The 16,852-nt window shown below is 47.9% G+C and overlaps 1 protein-coding gene across 8 annotated transcripts in view; it reads left to right on the top strand.

Moving 5' to 3' along the window:
• Positions 1–16,522, top strand: part of BPTF (bromodomain PHD finger transcription factor) — a 65,852-nt gene extending 49,330 nt beyond the window's left edge. For 6 of the 8 annotated variants that reach the window (XM_032961283.2, XM_032961281.2, XM_032961282.2 and 3 more), the window contains 13 exons: positions 616–908; positions 2,797–2,971; positions 3,430–3,707; positions 3,944–4,408; positions 4,826–5,023; positions 5,935–6,020; positions 6,912–7,137; positions 7,642–7,916; positions 8,108–8,281; positions 8,833–9,025; positions 9,949–10,033; positions 10,440–10,626; positions 11,736–16,522. In XM_032961283.2, the coding sequence (XP_032817174.1) occupies positions 616–908; positions 2,797–2,971; positions 3,430–3,707; positions 3,944–4,408; positions 4,826–5,023; positions 5,935–6,020; positions 6,912–7,137; positions 7,642–7,916; positions 8,108–8,281; positions 8,833–9,025; positions 9,949–10,033; positions 10,440–10,626; positions 11,736–11,820 (2,720 nt within the window). In that variant the 3' untranslated portion in view covers positions 11,821–16,522. The remainder of the gene's footprint in view (positions 1–615; positions 909–2,796; positions 2,972–3,429; positions 3,708–3,943; positions 4,409–4,825; positions 5,024–5,934; positions 6,021–6,911; positions 7,138–7,641; positions 7,917–8,107; positions 8,282–8,832; positions 9,026–9,948; positions 10,034–10,439; positions 10,627–11,735) is intronic. The other 2 variants (XM_076069823.1, XM_076069822.1) reach the window with 2 other exon arrangements.
• The last annotated feature ends 330 nt before the right edge of the window (positions 16,523–16,852 follow it).

Raw genomic sequence — 16,852 nt, 5'->3', positions numbered from 1 at the left:
ATACCATATCCCAAACAAATGATAACTCCCATGGTAATTACACTTTTAATGGCATGGTATTTCCAGGGTTGTTACATTTTACGAGAAAATCAAATGTTTAATTTACATTAGTTCTCAATGGCTTTGATTACACTGAGGGATGGGAATGCAATCCAATGGCGTGTTTGTATCTCATTGACATTAGCCATGTGGCCATGTAAACATCAAAAGAGTATCTGGCTCCATGAGCATTATAAGTTCTAAGGTGTTGCAGTTACTTCAAAAAATAATTTCCCACAAGCACTGGAATATCAGTGCCTCTGTTAGCCAACTGTGTGATTTTAGGTTTTGATGCATAATCAGAAGTTCAAATGCTGGTCATGCATCAATGCAGCTTAACTTTTTAGGATCAAAACAATAAGTACCGTGGCCTCTTCCACTCTGTGAAAAATATACAGCGGTTGTCCCAGAGCTGCCAACAGCAAAGAGTGCCACCCCCTCCTTTTGAGCTGGGTCACAAATTGGCTTTTGAGGTGGCCGTTAATGATGCCTGAATCTGTGAAAAAGCAAGACACCAACGAGGTGAAGGTGCAAGCATTCACTCGTGTTCCCTCATTCTGTCAATCGTGGCTAAAGGCCAAACCCAGCAGGTCGTCACGCAGATCATCCGCGGCCAGCCAGTCTCCACTGCCATCTCCACACCGGGCAGCTCAGGCCTCCACAAGGTCCTGTCTACTGCGGCGGCGGCAGCAGCTGGGGCCTCCACGCCCGGCACACCCGTGGCCTCTTCCACAGCCTCTCCCACCACCACCACGCAGGCCATCCAGCCTCGCCTGCCCCAGTCAGTGGTGGGCACACCCGTTGCCCGTCCACCGCATAGCCAGGTGCGGCTGACGGCCGCGCAGATCTCGCAGCTCACGCAGGGACAGGTGAGCGGCGCTCGGGATGATTGTCGGGGTTGTGCAGGCGACATCAGCAACTGGCACTTCCCACACACCTGCTCCTACTTAAATCGTTATCGGCTGAGTCAAGTTGAATTTTAAATTAGGCCATATGTGTGATGGCTCAACACCAAGACTGGAAAAATGGAAGTTCTGGAGAAATAAAATCCAGAAAATGTAACAAGGCAGTCACGCAAGTTGGTTTGGGACAGCCAGAATACAGATTTTATGCACAATCTTTCTGGTTTTTAAGGTTGCATTTATAATTAATAACCTGGACAAACTGGCTTGAATTGTGGTTGAACATCAACAATTTTTCAATTATTTGAATAAACAATATTGTCTTTTGAATAACTCAAATTATATTCAAGTCAATCATCCAAATGAGCCTTCTGAATTAATGCTTTCCAGCATGTTTACGTATGCAATGAAACATATGCTTTCATATTTATATATATTTTTTATCATAAACACACTACATAGTGCATAATTAATGATTGTGTGCATTATTATAAATGAGCATTCCACTTGAGAATATGTTTATTGCATAAGGCAACTTGAGTGAAAGTGTTGCCTAGCTTCCGATATATATACATGTTAAATAAGAAAACATCTTCAATAAAATGATTTTATACAATCAGTTACTGGTTTAATCCCAGGTTGCTGTCCTAATTGAAATCCATTAAGTAAGTCTTGACTCTTGCCTTTCATATGACATTAGACCTGAGAGCCACACAGGCTCATTCTATACTATAATGAGCCAATGAATGTCTGTGTGTCCCGCGTGTGACGTCACTCCATGTCGACCAGCCCCCCTCATTAATAATCGTGAACAGGTGACGTCCTCCAAATGTACACCCACCCACCCACCATTATTAATTCACACACATTGGGGGGGACGAGGCGCCTCCTCCCTCCTCCTCGGCGTTAACTGACAACTCCCTACAGAGACAGAACCCATCTTCTTGGTTCTTTCGGTAAAGTCACGTAGAATGAGAATAAAACAATAAAACAAAATAAAACAATAAAATTCTCACGACGTTTCGGCCACAACACATTTTATATTGTTTTATTCTCATTCTACGTGACTTTACCGAAAGAACCAAGAAGATGAATCCTTGCAGTCACGAAAGCTTTAAATCGAAAAAAGACAGAACCCTCGCGTCACGCGATCTCCGTAACGCTATTGAGACGTAGAAGTAAAAAGGACGTCGTGATGAACAAGGGATTATAACCTTTAAATGAAATAAGTCTGTGTCACCGCGGCCTTTACAAATTGCGCACGAATGGATGCAATGAATATATCACGTCGCGGTCTGCTTTTCGCTTGCAAGTTTCAGATTTACTGCAATACACCCGTCCTTGGATGGGAAAAAGGCTAGTTGATGCAATAATGTCCCTTTACAGGATAGAAAATATAAATAAAATTTGTGTTGGGATGTCTGGTGACAAATTGATTAGTCTCCACCTTTTTCCAATTTCATTGACTCATCTTTTATTCCAGGCCATATGCACTATTAGTGATGTTAAGTGAACCTGTTATGGGCCGCTATTAGGTCAACTCGACTTCCAAAATTACAAGCATTTGGTACTATCATTAACAATGGGAGACAGGCAGCCAGGCATTGTTGGCTGTTCGCCAATGCACCACAATTGTTATGCCGTTTCAGCATTCATAGGCACTTGTTCATATTGCTAGTCCCAGCAGCCCACAAACTAAATAGCAGGGTGGAATTATATTGGTATGAGCAGTCAAGCCGCGTAACATGTGTAAAGTGGCCACCTGCGTTCTAAGGTTCTCTCACTGACTATGCTTGTGCGAGCAAGTCTATTCAGATACATTGCTGGGGTGTGATTTTCTCCATGTGTGTTTCAGAGTGGTGGGCAGGGCCTGCGAGTGGTGGTTCAGGGGCAAGGCCAGACCCAAGGGCAGCTGCAGCTTATCCCTCGAGGGGTGGTGCTGATACCAGGCCCAGGGCAGCAGCTCATGCAGGCGGCCATGCCTGATGGCTCCATCCAGAGGTTTCTCTTCACGCCCGCGCAGAATCTTGGTGAGTCACAGCCCTCCGTCTGTCTGCGTGTCCGAAAAAAATATAAGGGACCACGTTAGCATACATGTGGAAACTTTTTCTGAGAATTTTCGCGAATTACGCAAGTAGCAATTCATCAAGTCCATTCTTATTCTTATACGGCACTGATAAGGCCGAGCGGTAGCACTTTTGCCGCTTCTGAGTGCTCTCAACTTGTACATAGTGTGGCATTTTTTTCAAGCACAATGAATGAAAATATTAATTCACCATTTGTTCAATTTCCAAATCAGAACACTCCTAAAATGAGAAAAGAGACTTGGGAGAGAATATTCAGAGAAATATAGAACTATATTTTATAGAACTTATTATTAAATAAAATATATTTATTTTAGAAATCTAGAACTATATTTTATTATTAGAACAGTTGGGGCTATCTTAGAGGCTTTGCCTTAACTGCGGCCATGGTTATGTGACTGCAGCCGCCACACCAGAGCAGAAGCCACCACCATCCCCGGCCCCAGCGTCAACCCCAACTCCGAGCTCTGCCTTGACCCCAACCTCGGTCTCAACCCCAGCATCATCCCAAACCCCAGCACCAGCCCTGGCTCCGGCTACAGGTTCAGCCGTGACTGCGGCTCTGGTGGCAAAAGTTGCGACGCCAGCAGCGGTCACGAAACCCGCGCTGCCGCATGTGCAGATACAGCAGCCGCCCGTACCAGCACCAGCGACGCAGCCGGCACCGCTGTCTCTGCCGCAGGTAACGCAGAACCTCAATGCACGACGTATTTGTCATCACACTGGCACTTCCAGCTGTTCTTACCATGCCTCACCACACTCGTCGTGCACCGCCCAGTTTAGTAACTTGGAAACCCAGTTTTAATAATGGGTGGCTAAAACCTGGGTGAAAACTCAAGATCTCAGCAGTGAAATATTTGTTAATTGTTGTGTGGGGGGCTGCACCCCTGTCTATGCTGCCTGCATGCCGCACCCCAGACTCAGCTGCACGTGTCTCAGCCGCAGCTGGCAGCACAGCCCCAGACGCAGCCGGTGCAGACACCACCGCCGCCGCCGCAGCAGCAGCAGCAGCAGCAGCCACAGCTGTTGGCCACGGCCGCTACGGCAGCCGTCGGTACGACAACTGCGAGCGCCGTACAAGCGCCGGCGCAGGTGGAGGCGCGGCTGCAGGCGCAGGTGGAGGCGCGGCTGCAGGCGCAGACGCCAGCTGTGCAGGCGACGACGCAGATCCAGGCGGTGGCGCAGGTGCAGGCGGCCACGGCGGCACCGGCGGCGGTGGCTGTGGCGCAGCAGCCACAAGTGCAGACGCAGCTGCAGGGCCAAGCGCCAGCCGTGGTGACGACGCGGCAGGTGCTCCTGCAGTCGCCCCAGAACCTGCAGCTGCACTTCCAGCCGGCGACGGGCACCGTGCAGATCGCGCCAGTCGCCACCACTACGCCGCAGGTGTCTGAGCACATGCAGTCGTACATAACAGCAACAGCCACCGTTGGGGAGCGCTCGTATCAATTGGTGGGCACGAGCCCAGGATCGTTCTCCACTGAGGAGAGTTTTCATAAAGTGGTACTCCTTTTTAGTGGCAAAAGAAAGGACTCCACTGAGTCGGTGACTCTTGACGTAGCACCACCCTGCCGCCACTTTAGGCTCGTGCGGCGGTGCTTATTCGGAAGCGTTCACAAGAGCGTTGCATTTTTGTACACCATTCATACACATTTCTGCGTGGATTGTTCCCTTGCTTGTGATACTTTTAATTATTAAATTGTGTCGTCCATAACGCTGACGGCAAATCCTTGTTTTTTTTGTTTTGTGTGCGTTCGTGCGTATGCTGCACCTTCTCCCCATTCCTCTCCCCCGTGCCGCCAGTCCCCTCCGCGGCAGCTCGTGCAGACCGTGGTGAGCGTGCAGGCGGCGAGCGTACAGGAGCAGCTGCAGAAGATCCAGCAGATGCAGGCACAGCGGCAGCAGCAGCAGCAGCAGCGCAAGCTGGCACAGCAGGCGCGCAAGGCCTCGGAGACGCCGGCGTCGCAGGCGGCGGGGCAGGCCAACTTGCTGCACAAGCAGGTGCAGCCACTCAGAAAAAAATCGAATTAGAAGAGTGGTTGCACGTAAGCTACCAGCCGCTGTTACGTGGGTCAGCTGTTCCACTCGAGTTAATGATGCCTTGCCAAACAATCATTTAATGGCATTGGGCCAAAAAGTTCAACGCAAAGTTCTTGTAATAAAGAAGACTGCAAGGCTGTAATGCTTTCCTAGATAAAGGACATTAATATTACTTTTTAAAAGGAATTATTACATTATGTAGACAGGAATGATGTATCATACTTGAATGGCATTCATGGAATTGGCCAAACATCTCGTAAGTGGAATTCTCCTGAGGGAAAAAAAACGTATTGAAACTTCGACTTTTATGGAGAAAGGGAATTACTCTTTAATAGAGTTAATTGTTATGATAACATCATGAAACCAGGTATCATGGAGAACACGTGGACTTCATTGTAACTCATCCACCTGCATGCAAGAGGCTATATAACATGTAGGTTTATGACATGTCTGTGTAGCAGAGGTTGTGTTTGTCCCTCATTCGCATGGGTTTTCTTCCCCAACATGTCATTTATTTATCCTATTGAAACTTAATTCTAAAACGGATGTATTTATTTCATAAACACCACCCATCCACAAGAGAGTTTTCACTCATCAATGTATTTGCTTCGCTAATTTAAAATGTAATGCTTAGGACGATGCGTTTTGAATAAGTGGGCTATCTTTTCAACTCTCTTGTCATATAATTAAATATAGTGGCAGTTTGCTCATATTCATAGTAGGCCAGTTCTCATCGGTTGTCCACACTTGAGAAGTACAACATGTGAGTTATCTATAATGTAGGCAAGAGGCTGCTTAAAACAAGCTCTTTTCAGTAGCACTGCGTCAAAGCATTACCTGTAAAGGTTTTTGTCCTTGTACTGTGTGTGTAGATTGTGCAAAAGCAGAGTGCTGTGATCGAGCAGCTGAAGGCCAAGAGCCGCACCATGTCACCAGCCGAACGAGAAGACACCCAGAGGTACGTACATTGCTTATTATTGCTTAGTATTAGGATATTTTCTCTATTTTGCACTCCTGCTGTGTGTTTTTTTTTACTTGCTAACCCGCCCATGCTGGACATCTGTGAAAAAGAGTTTCATAACTTGTCGGATTCCTCTAGAATAAATGAAGATTCTGGTTCTGTTTAGAAATGTTAAGTGTCAAACCTTACATTTCTATTCACTTGAAGTTTGAATGTGCATATTGAAGTTATTAGCAAAATGTTGTTATTTAATTATTAGCAAAATCCCACTGTTCTTTTTCCAAACACTCGTAAAATGATGCATCCTTTTAAACATTGTATTTGGGTATGCCCTTGTGGCTTATGAGCATGTGATTTTGTGCCACTTTGTATCTTTATATGTAAGTGTGTATGTGCGGGCACACACGCCTGTATGTGTGCATGCGTTTGGCTACGTGTTCGGTATCTTTATGTTCACGCTTTCTACGTGTGTGCATGTAACACATTTTTTTGTGCACGTGTGTGTCTATACATGTACATGGCACTTGCATTCATGCGTGTACGTTTGCCTCCGCACATGTGGGGAGCGATAATGCAGTGGTTAGTGTGCTGCCCTATAAACTCGGCGACCCGAGTTCATAGGGCAACACCAGTGACGATTGTCTGAACCGGTCCCGGGTCTCCCGTAGGTCGACTCGGCCTCAAATTAGTGCCTGATGTGGTGTGTAAACATTGCCACTGGTGAGACAAAGGCGTGTGGCGCTAGCCAACAACCCCCTTGTCTACCGTGCTGGCCTTCATAGGCGCTCGCTCACAGCACTTGCCACAACAGTCCGTTAAGGCCTGTTTAATGTGCGCATATGTGTGCGTGCGTTCTCGTTATCTGTGTGTGCACTCGCATCCGGCCAGGCTGCTCGTGTGCAACCAGGTGCTCAAGTCCATCCTCGACCGCATCGACCGCGACGAGCGCACCGAACAGAAGAAGCGCAAGCGCGAGGAGTCGGTGGAGCAGCGGCGCAGCAAGGCGAGCGCCGGCCGCCTCTCGGCCCTGCTCTTCAAGCACAAGGAGCAGCTCCGTGCAGAGATCCTCAAAAAGCGCGGTCTCCTGGAGAAAGAGCTGCACCTGGAAGTGCAGGTGAGACTAATGGGGGGGTGGGGGGGATAAAACAGAGACGCGATTGCCAGTGGCGTTTCACATGGAGGACAAGCGAGATCTGCTTTTGTTTTTAAAGCCACAGACAATTCTTTGTTTTCGTGCTGAGCTTTACTGCTGCTGCCTTCCCATCGTTACCTCGTGCTGGGTCTGTTCTCTTTTGTCACTTGTGGCTTTTTGCGTCTTTTTCTTCTGGTCTTATTTTTTCCATGGCTTGTGCTCTTAACCGCTCCTGCTCTTGTCTCCACTGTTTCCAAAAGAAACACCGCGCATGTACCAAATGTATCACTTAAATGAGTGAAATGGGTTGTTATGCTCAAGGTACATCAAATAATGTGTAAATAATATTCTCTTAATATAGACAATCAATTTTCAAGGGGGGTAAGGGGGCGGTGACTTTGCATAACTAAAGAACAAAATAAGTAAAACTCGTTGCCCACATTTCCGCGTCGTCCTCCTCCTCCACCAATGTCTTGTGCACGACAGGACGAGCTAAAGCAGGACCTGAAGCGCCTGAAGCGGGAGGAGAAGAGGCCGCCCAGCTTGGGGCCAGCGGTGGCCGCCCCGGTGGCCAGCGGGCCCTCGCATGCCGCCCACTCCCCCGCCACATCGCCCTCCTCCGCCAGCAAGCGCAAGCGCGACTCGGACACTACCAGCTCCAAGGCCAAGCGCAAGAAGATGATCACCACCTCCTCCCGGGGCGACACCAAGAGAGACACGAAGCTCTACTGCGTCTGCAAGACACCCTACGACTCGTCCAAGTGAGCCGTCTGCCTTCGTGAACGTTCACCCTGGGACGCGGTTTTTGTAACCGCGCGCTTTGCTCGCCTCGGAATGTCAACAATGGTTACGCTTTGTAATACGTATATATACGTGTGTTGAACTTGGCGACCGCTTACGCCCGGCGCATGCTCGATCGCCTCTCCCGCCCGGCTCTGCCCCTGCGCCGCAGGTTCTACATCGGCTGCGACCTGTGCACCAACTGGTTCCACGGCGCATGCGTGGGCGTGACGGACCGCGACGCCGAGACCATGGACGAGTACGTGTGTGACGAGTGCCGCAACGCACAGGAGGGCAGCAGCGAGGAGCTTTATTGTATCTGCAAGACTCCCTACGACGAGTCGCAGTGAGTCCCTCTCCTTTCCCCCTCCCGCCCCGCGCGACGAGAACTGCCTTTACCCTCGCCGTTAACGGCCTTGCCAGATTTTTAACTCGGCAAACTTGTGTTAATAATAATGATCATAGATGATGATGATGATGACAACGGTGTTAACAATTACACATGTAGCAATGTTGTCACGAGACATGCATAAATGTTTGCATGATGAGCATTTGTTATTTGCGATATCTGGATATAATTTTATCCAGATCATATGCTACTGTTACATTTAGGATAATTGAGCAAGTAAAGATACAAACGAGACGTCAAAAACTTGATACAATGCATACACGGTGGTAAAAACGATGCAGTATATGTGGTTTCTCAAGGCAGATCATGACCACAAATCGTCAAGAGTTGCTGGTGCTTTAGTGGGAGCGTCGATGGTGGCGAATGCCTCCGTACAAAACCTTTGACGACGACGGCTATAAATGAATTTTCGCGAAGTGCGAACGGCGACCATTGGCGCGCGCACCGGTCCCTACACCTGCCCCGCTTTGCCGCTGCGACCGCCGCAGATTCTACATCGGCTGCGACCGCTGCCAGAACTGGTTCCACGGCCGCTGCGTAGGCGTGCTGCAGAGCGAGGCGGAGTTCATCGACGAGTACGTGTGCCCCAACTGCCAGTCGGCCGAGGACGTGATGACGGCGCTCAGCCCGCTAACGGAGCGCGACTACGACGGCCTTAAGAGGATCCTGCGCTCCATGCAGGTGCGGCGGCGGCCGCGGCGGCGGTGGTTTGCGCCCGTCGGCAGTCTCGGGGGAGGGAGGGAAGAACATGAGGCCGTTGAGGTGGCCACGCACATGGCACTCGCTAGCACGCGTATGCACGGCCGGGCTCGTAAGAGCATGCAAGCGGTTGTGTGTGTGTGTTGTGTGTGTGGTGTGTGTCCAAACAACTTGTGTTTGTTTTTGTCTCCCAATTGTATTATTCCAGTTGCGCAGCGAGTCGTCTTTTCACTCCATTCTGAACACTCGCGTGGAGCATTATTCATTGGGCCACGCCATCTTAGGGAACGGTGCACTGAAGGCGATTTCAGAAAACTACCTTGGAGCTTTCTTAAAATGACCTCTAATTCACACTCAGGGGCATTGAACTTTCCCACGCACCCTGCTGTAGAGATGTATAATTATCAGAATTGTTGCCATTCAACCATGCAATTATGAATGACGCAATTTGACCACAGTGCCACTTAGTCCAATGTTGGCTCATAGCTCGGGATTGTTTTTTTATTTCATTTGCCGACGCTTAAATACTTTATCGCTGCATCCAGAGGTTTTTTTTGTCAGTAACGGGGTTTAAATTATACATCTCGCAACAGTGAAATGCGGTGTACATATCCATTATAGAGCAGTTTGTTACGACGATGGTAACGGTACCAAGCTGAACGAAAAGCACTCGACCACCAAATGAAATTTGAACTCGTAAACTTCCCACTGTGAGTGGAGCTCTATACTCCCGCACCACTGCCAAAAAGTCCAGGCCTTTAAGCATTTTTATGAATTGTATATTTCACAAGTGAATAAAGGATATACCATCTAAAGGCATTGCACATGTTTTTTCCGAGACCTGGAATTTAAGACAGCTTTAACAATATATGGTTCTCCAACGCCAACTTGCCATATCTTCTCAGGTACACAAGATGGCATGGCCTTTCCTAGAGCCAGTCGACGAAGAGGAAGCACCTGGGTACTACGAAGTCATCAAAGAGCCCATGGGTGAGCTTGCTTCATTGCCGCGAGGGCTCGCTGGCTCACCTTGGGCTGTGGTGGTCAAACTTCAAACGTATAATTTTGATTTCACCTCCCTTGCTAAAGAGACTAAGCACCTAAATTATATGTGTGTAAAACAACAATTGTGATAATTCGTCACGTTATGAGTAGAATGAGAAATTGGCCCTTGCCATGGGAATGTGCAATTTACACCTATGGCTCGGGGCTTAAAATGGAGTTTTAACGGTGTTCGCATTGCGCATTTGAGCCGGGAGACATTTTAGTTTGGATTATTTTGGTTAATCCTGCTGTCGAACTCTGTGTTAAACTCAAATCCTCGCACATGTCCCTTTGAAAACTAAACCCTCGTGTCCCCCGCTTCGCTCTTCCCCTCCTCACCACACGCCCACAGACTTGTCGACCATCGAGAAGAGGCTCAGCTCGCGCTTCTACTCAAAGCTGGCCGAGTTTGTGGGTGACATGACCAAGATGTTCGACAACTGCCGCTACTACAACCCCGGTGAATCGACCTTCGCCAAGTGCGCGGAGGTCCTCGAGACATTCTTCGTGCAGAAGCTCAAAAGTTTCAAGGCCAACAGGTAGAGAGAGGCACCCACCCCCCTGGCGGGCATGAAGATTGTGGGGTGTGTGAAGGCTTGAGGTGCCGGCAAGCTGTGACGAGCAGATGTCACGCAGTGCTTTTTGAACTTTCCTATCTGGAATTCCTGCTTTGCGCTTTTTCTTCCTGCTGCGATTGTTGGTGCCGCACCTTTCTTCTTGCCTCCTTCCCTGCGACGCCCGCTGCCCTTTTCCCACTTCCTCTGCAGAGCTGGACTTTAGTTATAGCTGCCCTGGTTCAAGAAAAGGACACTGCTTTTAATCAACCGTGCGCTTCTCAACGCAGCTTTTAGATCGGCAAAACGAAGCCCCTGCATTATCTGACCAACGGTGGATTGCACTTGTGTTCCGTACCCTGGCTTCACGCTACGTCAGTGTACCGACACCTGTGGGCATAGAGAATGGTCTCCTTTGAGCCAGACAATCGTGACCAAGCCAATTGCATCTGGGTAGCAATTCGGCCTCAAAATAATGTTGACTTCAGCAGGACCAGCAGCAGCAGCCTCTCCTGGGTATCACAGTGACTTCACCCTTCAATGGACTACATTGATTTATGCTCGGGCAGCTCCGCTCCTCTTTTCTGAACTGAACATTGCTTGGTGTAGCTGTGTTGTACCCTACTGTGCCAACCACCACACCCTGCAGCCAGAAGTCATCAGACTCCAGAAGCTAAGCAAGGCCAGGCCTGGTCACAAAATGGATTGGTTAGCGTGTTTGAAATGTCAGGTCTCCATGGGTGAGTTGCTATCGGATGTTCAGTATCGGGATACTTGCTTGGCATCATAATCTGGCTGATGTCCCAACACAGTGCTAAGGAATACTGCACCTCAAGAGTTGGTGTGAATCAAATGAGAGACGGCTGTTAATGAACCTGCGGCAACGGCGGAGACACTAGCCTACACAAGTCCTGCCATGCAAGAATGCAGTGGTAACCTTCCCTGGACCTGCCAGCTCCAGTTTTCCCGACGTGGCATTCATAAAGTAGAGGTGGCCCCTCATGGCGATGGGGACATCCCAGCAGATGACGATGCCCAGGCGTCTTGATTGAGATCGATACTGAATAACGCATTTCCGCCTTCATGTTTTCCAGGACGGGGGGCTTCACGAAGACGGGCCAGGCGACCACAATTTCGGCTTTAAAAGGAAAGAAGCCGGGCTTTCCGTGCGTGCAGTAGATGTGCGCAGACAGGCTTGCCAGTTTGTCGAATTTGGTTTAACAGGCCTGGCGCTGCCATCTCCTGTTTCAAATGCTAGGCATGTTGGGTGGATGAGGTGGGATGGCGGCAGGAGTTTCAGCAGCTCGTGAGGGGTCTCCAACTGATGACCGCGGTTGGAATGGAGGATGGGCAACGAGAATAGGGAACCTTGCCGTGGGTTAAAAAAAAATCTATAAAAAAAGTAGAAAGTAGCAGAAAAAATTACAGTGACTGTATTGAATTTTGTATTTAAAAAGAAAAATGAAAAAATGGCTAAGTTGACTTCCAAAGCCAACTTAAATCCCAAACATGTCACTAATCGCAGTGACCTTTTTTCTCTCCATAGTAGTTTTAACTGCACCATACCTTAGCCCATGAGCTCTGTACATAAGTCATGTGTGTGTTGTAGAATTTTTTTATTTTAATAAAAAAAACAGTGTCCCCCTTATCTTTCTCGGCTTCCCCTCCATTGGCCTTTCCCACCTCCCGTTTCCCACCTTAAAATAACTAAGCAGGAACTCTTTACCCCCCCCCCCCCCTTCCTCACCATCCCCTCCCATTCCCATCTCGTGCGGAAATAAGCTAGCGATTGCGCTTTCTATCTGTGGGGCAGTGCAAAACAGAGCAGCGATTCACAAGCGTGTGTGTAATTCAAAAAAATGACACCCTATGCGTTTCAGGGGTACGGGGATAACAAAAACACCGGCTGGTGGAAGACTCAACCGCACCCACTGTTAAAATGAGTTGTTTCACTCGCACGCACGCACACACACGTGTGTGTGTGCTTTTGAATGGATCAGGGAGGCGCCTCACTTTGTTTTGAGCACCCCTCCAACCAACGCCCCCAAGCCCCCTTTGGAAACATACTTCGTCGAGTATCAAAATGTGCGCGCCGCGACACGCGATTTTCCGTGCGTCCTGTGCTATAGGTTAGCGTATGCGTGGGTTTTTTTTGTTCAAGCAGTCGATAAATTGTGCTCTTACTAGTGGCTTGACCGATCAGTCACTCGACTCTCCCTGCCAATTACGGTTGATTGCGGAAGTATGTGTTTTTCTCAATTATTCCCTTTTTGCTCTTGGCTCTTTTTGAAAAAAGACACCGGTCCAAATTTTTTTCTTTTTTACTCTTTGAAAAATAAGCGAAATGCACATCGAGTGCTGCGAAAGCCAAACGAGTGTGGTCGTTAATACTGTACTACAACTTGGTCTGCCCCACTGATTCCACACGCTTAAAGGTGTCGACATAATTCTTATTGGAAAGGCGTTCACTCATAAAAAAACAATCGACTGTATGATGTGGACGTAAATTTAGGTCTCATACCGACGCTAGATTGTATTTAATAACGTGCCCAGTTTTTTGCAACAGGCCTTCCAGCAATCGGGCACATGGAGTCATTTTGCAGAAAGCATCCAGTGCAAGCAAGGCTTGTCTTGAATCTAGTGTATATGTGAATGAAAAACAAGAAACGCTGATGCTCGGTTTAACTTCTTTGCAAAACCTCTAACTCCTCAAGCAGTTGGCCTCGAACTCCTGTTCATCCAAATGTGTTCCGCCGTACGATTTTTTAATGATCGAAAATATGACTTCAGGCAGTGACGCCTAAAAGCCCAACCTGCGTGTTCAGTCCACATACTGTCATGCTAGAATCGGAGCCACCTTTGCAAATCGCCCGACTCCAGTCTCCTGGTGCCGTCAGCATTCGTCCGATCTTTTGATGCCCACGTGGTTTAGTAGTGATGCTGAAACCATTTACAAATGTCTGAATTGTCAGATATCGGCACTTCACAAATCCCAAAAGGAGGCTGAAATGAGGTATTCCATTTGTTTATCTGGACATGGTAAAAAAATAAACAATACTGCCTATATTGTGGTTTCAAGATTCAAAAAAATAAAATATTAACTCCTTTTCCACACCCCTTTGAGATGACTGACAATTTAAGAGAAATCTTCAGTCGTGTCGAATTAAAGTGTGTGTTGTGTGTGTTTTTACCAGGGAAACCCTCTTTAGATTTATCCATGTTATGACGAGCATGTACATTTTGAATTATTTTAATGAAATGAACTCCATCTTAACAGAATAGAATTGGTATGAGATGTACAACATTGGTCACATGCTGTTAAGAATTGCTTTGAAACTCAACATTATGCCACGTGCATTGCCAGATCAGTGCTGGCTGTAATTTGAAGCTGTCTCCGTTTTGTTTGGCTTGTAATATTTACATTGCAATGTAAAATGTATTTTGCTTTCACACCTGTCGTTGTAATTTAGTTATCTTGTTAAATGCGTATTTCATGATATTTTAGATAAAAACCTAAACTATTTTTTTTGCTCTCCCTTGTATATGTTAATTTGCCTCTTTTGTTCTACCATCTCCACCCCCTAAACCTGGCCTCAACCACTGCACGTCTGTCGCACCACGCCTGTGCGATAACGTAGACATCACCAATGATGCCCTTTTAGTTGTGGCAGCTACAAGTGTCATGACCACACCCAGTGCACGAGAACTACTTTTTGTTGAGAATCCACGTCAGAACAGCCGTCCTGCAGTACGTTGTTGATAACCCTTGGATTTTGTAAAGCTGAATGTTGCAGGGTAGGTTGTTTCTGGAGGTTCAGGTTTGACTCGGTCTTTGTATTTTCTGTACTTTAAAGGGGAACGCTAGCAGTAGCATGGTGTTTAGCGCGTAACGCCAACGAACCTGTCAACCTGTGTTCAATTTTCATTCGAGGCCAACATCGGTGGCGAATATCTGAAGCCATGCTGGGCCTTCTGTACGTCGACTCGGCATTTTAGGGGTGCCTGGTGCCATGTGTAAAGTACCAGCACTGGGGAGATGGGGGTAGCCACACCATCCCCACTGTGTACTGCTCTCGCTTTCATCGGTGCTTGCTAACAGCACTTGCCCCAACAGTCTGTTAAAGGCCTCATGAGGAGTCTTTCAAGTGCATCCTACCGAACCCGCTCAACATCTTCCCCATTTCATATGCACCCTTGCTATTCTCCTTTCATACATTTACAGCATTCACAATCAAGACGTTTTTGTTGCAAGAAATTCACCAGTGCTCGCGTGGCTCTTCTTCCATTTATGTCATCAACAACACCACCGATAATCATTTCAGATCCGACAGATATTTAGTTGCCCTGCTATTGTTTTTTCCTCCCCCCAGCGAGCCGGTGGGGTCTTCGAGTCAATTGGACAGTCTGCATCAAACTGTCGTCGCTGATGGGGGACACCATTTGTGATCGTTTGTCTCACCGCAGTGGAACCCAGCCATTGGAGCCTTCATCCATTTGTAGTGGAATGATCACTTGCTTGTTTGCGGGCCTGACCTGAACCCCCCCCCCCCTCTTTGAGTGTTGCTTCTTTAGTCACGCGCTGGACAAGCGAGTACTTGACACATCTAGTTGTGAGTTGATCGCGATGCGTCTTGCGTGTCACATCACGCGCTTGCAGCTATTTTGTGGGGAGCGGTAGTTAAGCGGTTAGCGCGCCGCGCTACGAACCCGGCGGCCAGATTTAAATTCTCGCTGACGGTCAACACCAGTGAAAATTATCTGAACTGGTCCTGGGCCCTCCCGTAGGTCTACCTAGCCTCAAATGAGTACCTGTTGCGGTGTGTATACATCGTCGCTCGGGAAACAAAGGCGGCCGGGCGTGGTGCTGTGCCGTGCCGGCCTTCGTAGGTGCTCGCTAACAGCACTTGCCCCAACAGTCTGTTTGGACTATGTACGGGGTGGGGGTGGGGGATCTTTGTAGCTATTTTTAATTAACGTGGCAACGTTCAGTGGAACGCACCTCGGTGGGCATGTGGAACCCATTTACCCATGAACCGGTCGCGTTTCCTTCCATATTTGTGGGTCCCTCCCCATTGCGATCGCGGAGCTATGAGTGCTGAGCCAATGCAGGAGGCAGGGAGATATGGGCAGAGAAGTTATGGACGAGTTTAGGTGAATAATGATGGTTCCTGTACAGTCTTTGATGCAGAGTTGTACAATTTTGCGAAGCATATTTAGAGTACATCGTTAGCTTATGTTTTCGTATTTCTTTTCGTTTTGTTTCGCAGTGTTGTTTATTTTTGTTTGTATTGCGCCTCTATCATGTATAATATGAGATACTGAAATGATACAGTGAAGAAAAAAACATTTTAAAAATTGTTATAAATATCGAGTCACGGACGATGCTTTTAGTAGTATTGTGTTTTTTTTGTCGCAGAACTCAAAATATGTTTTCCTGTCAATCCGACCGGCGGTTATTGCATCCCACTTATTACGTGATGAGACGTGCGCATGGGAAGGACAAGAGCTCTCTACAACGTCACAACCACCACATGTTGCTGTTGAAACACCCGTCACGTCCATCCTGACCTTTAACACATACGTACGATGATTTTTTTTTTGGGTTCTGTTCTGAAGGTTCCCTTTCAGTATTTGTTTCATGTTATCGGCTCATATTTTTTTGAATGTTTTATTTCATTGTATATTTATTCCCATTTGGATCCACGCGCTTTCACGTCCATCGTAGTGTGTAGGGTGTTAACCCGTCCAGGCGGTGCGACGGGGAACCGGCCCTTCGCTCTCGTCTCAAGCGACGCCTGTGCCCTTGCGGGTCCGCAGGCAGACTTTTGTACTTTGACATTCGTCATCTCCAGGAGAAATAAACTTTCGAAAAACTTTGCAAGTGGACGCGGTGCCCTCATTTTTGTTCATAACGTGGCGTTTGCCAGGGGGGGGGGAGGGGAGAGGTGCCGAGGGTGCGTTCAAGCGAGTAGGGGTTCCTGCAATTGAAATTTTTTTTTTTTTACCGGTAAACCGCTTTGACGCACATGTACGGGGACGTATTGCCGAGCAGTCAACATTATTTCGTTTGAACTTGTAAATTGCGAAATGGTGGTTGGGGGGGGATGGGGTGGCCTTATGGTGAACACAACGTGGAGGTCTACGGTTCGATTCCATCTCGTGGCACGGCAGTTGGAACAGTGGCAAAAGTTGTTATATGCCCCCCGCGCCT

This window comes from Petromyzon marinus, chromosome 26 (genome assembly GCF_048934315.1).
Source record: "Petromyzon marinus isolate PM22_M1 ecotype Great Lakes invasive population chromosome 26, UKy_Petmar_22M1.pri1.0, whole genome shotgun sequence".
NCBI lineage: Eukaryota > Metazoa > Chordata > Hyperoartia > Petromyzontiformes > Petromyzontidae > Petromyzon > Petromyzon marinus.
This window is presented reverse-complemented; position numbering and strand designations above follow the sequence as displayed.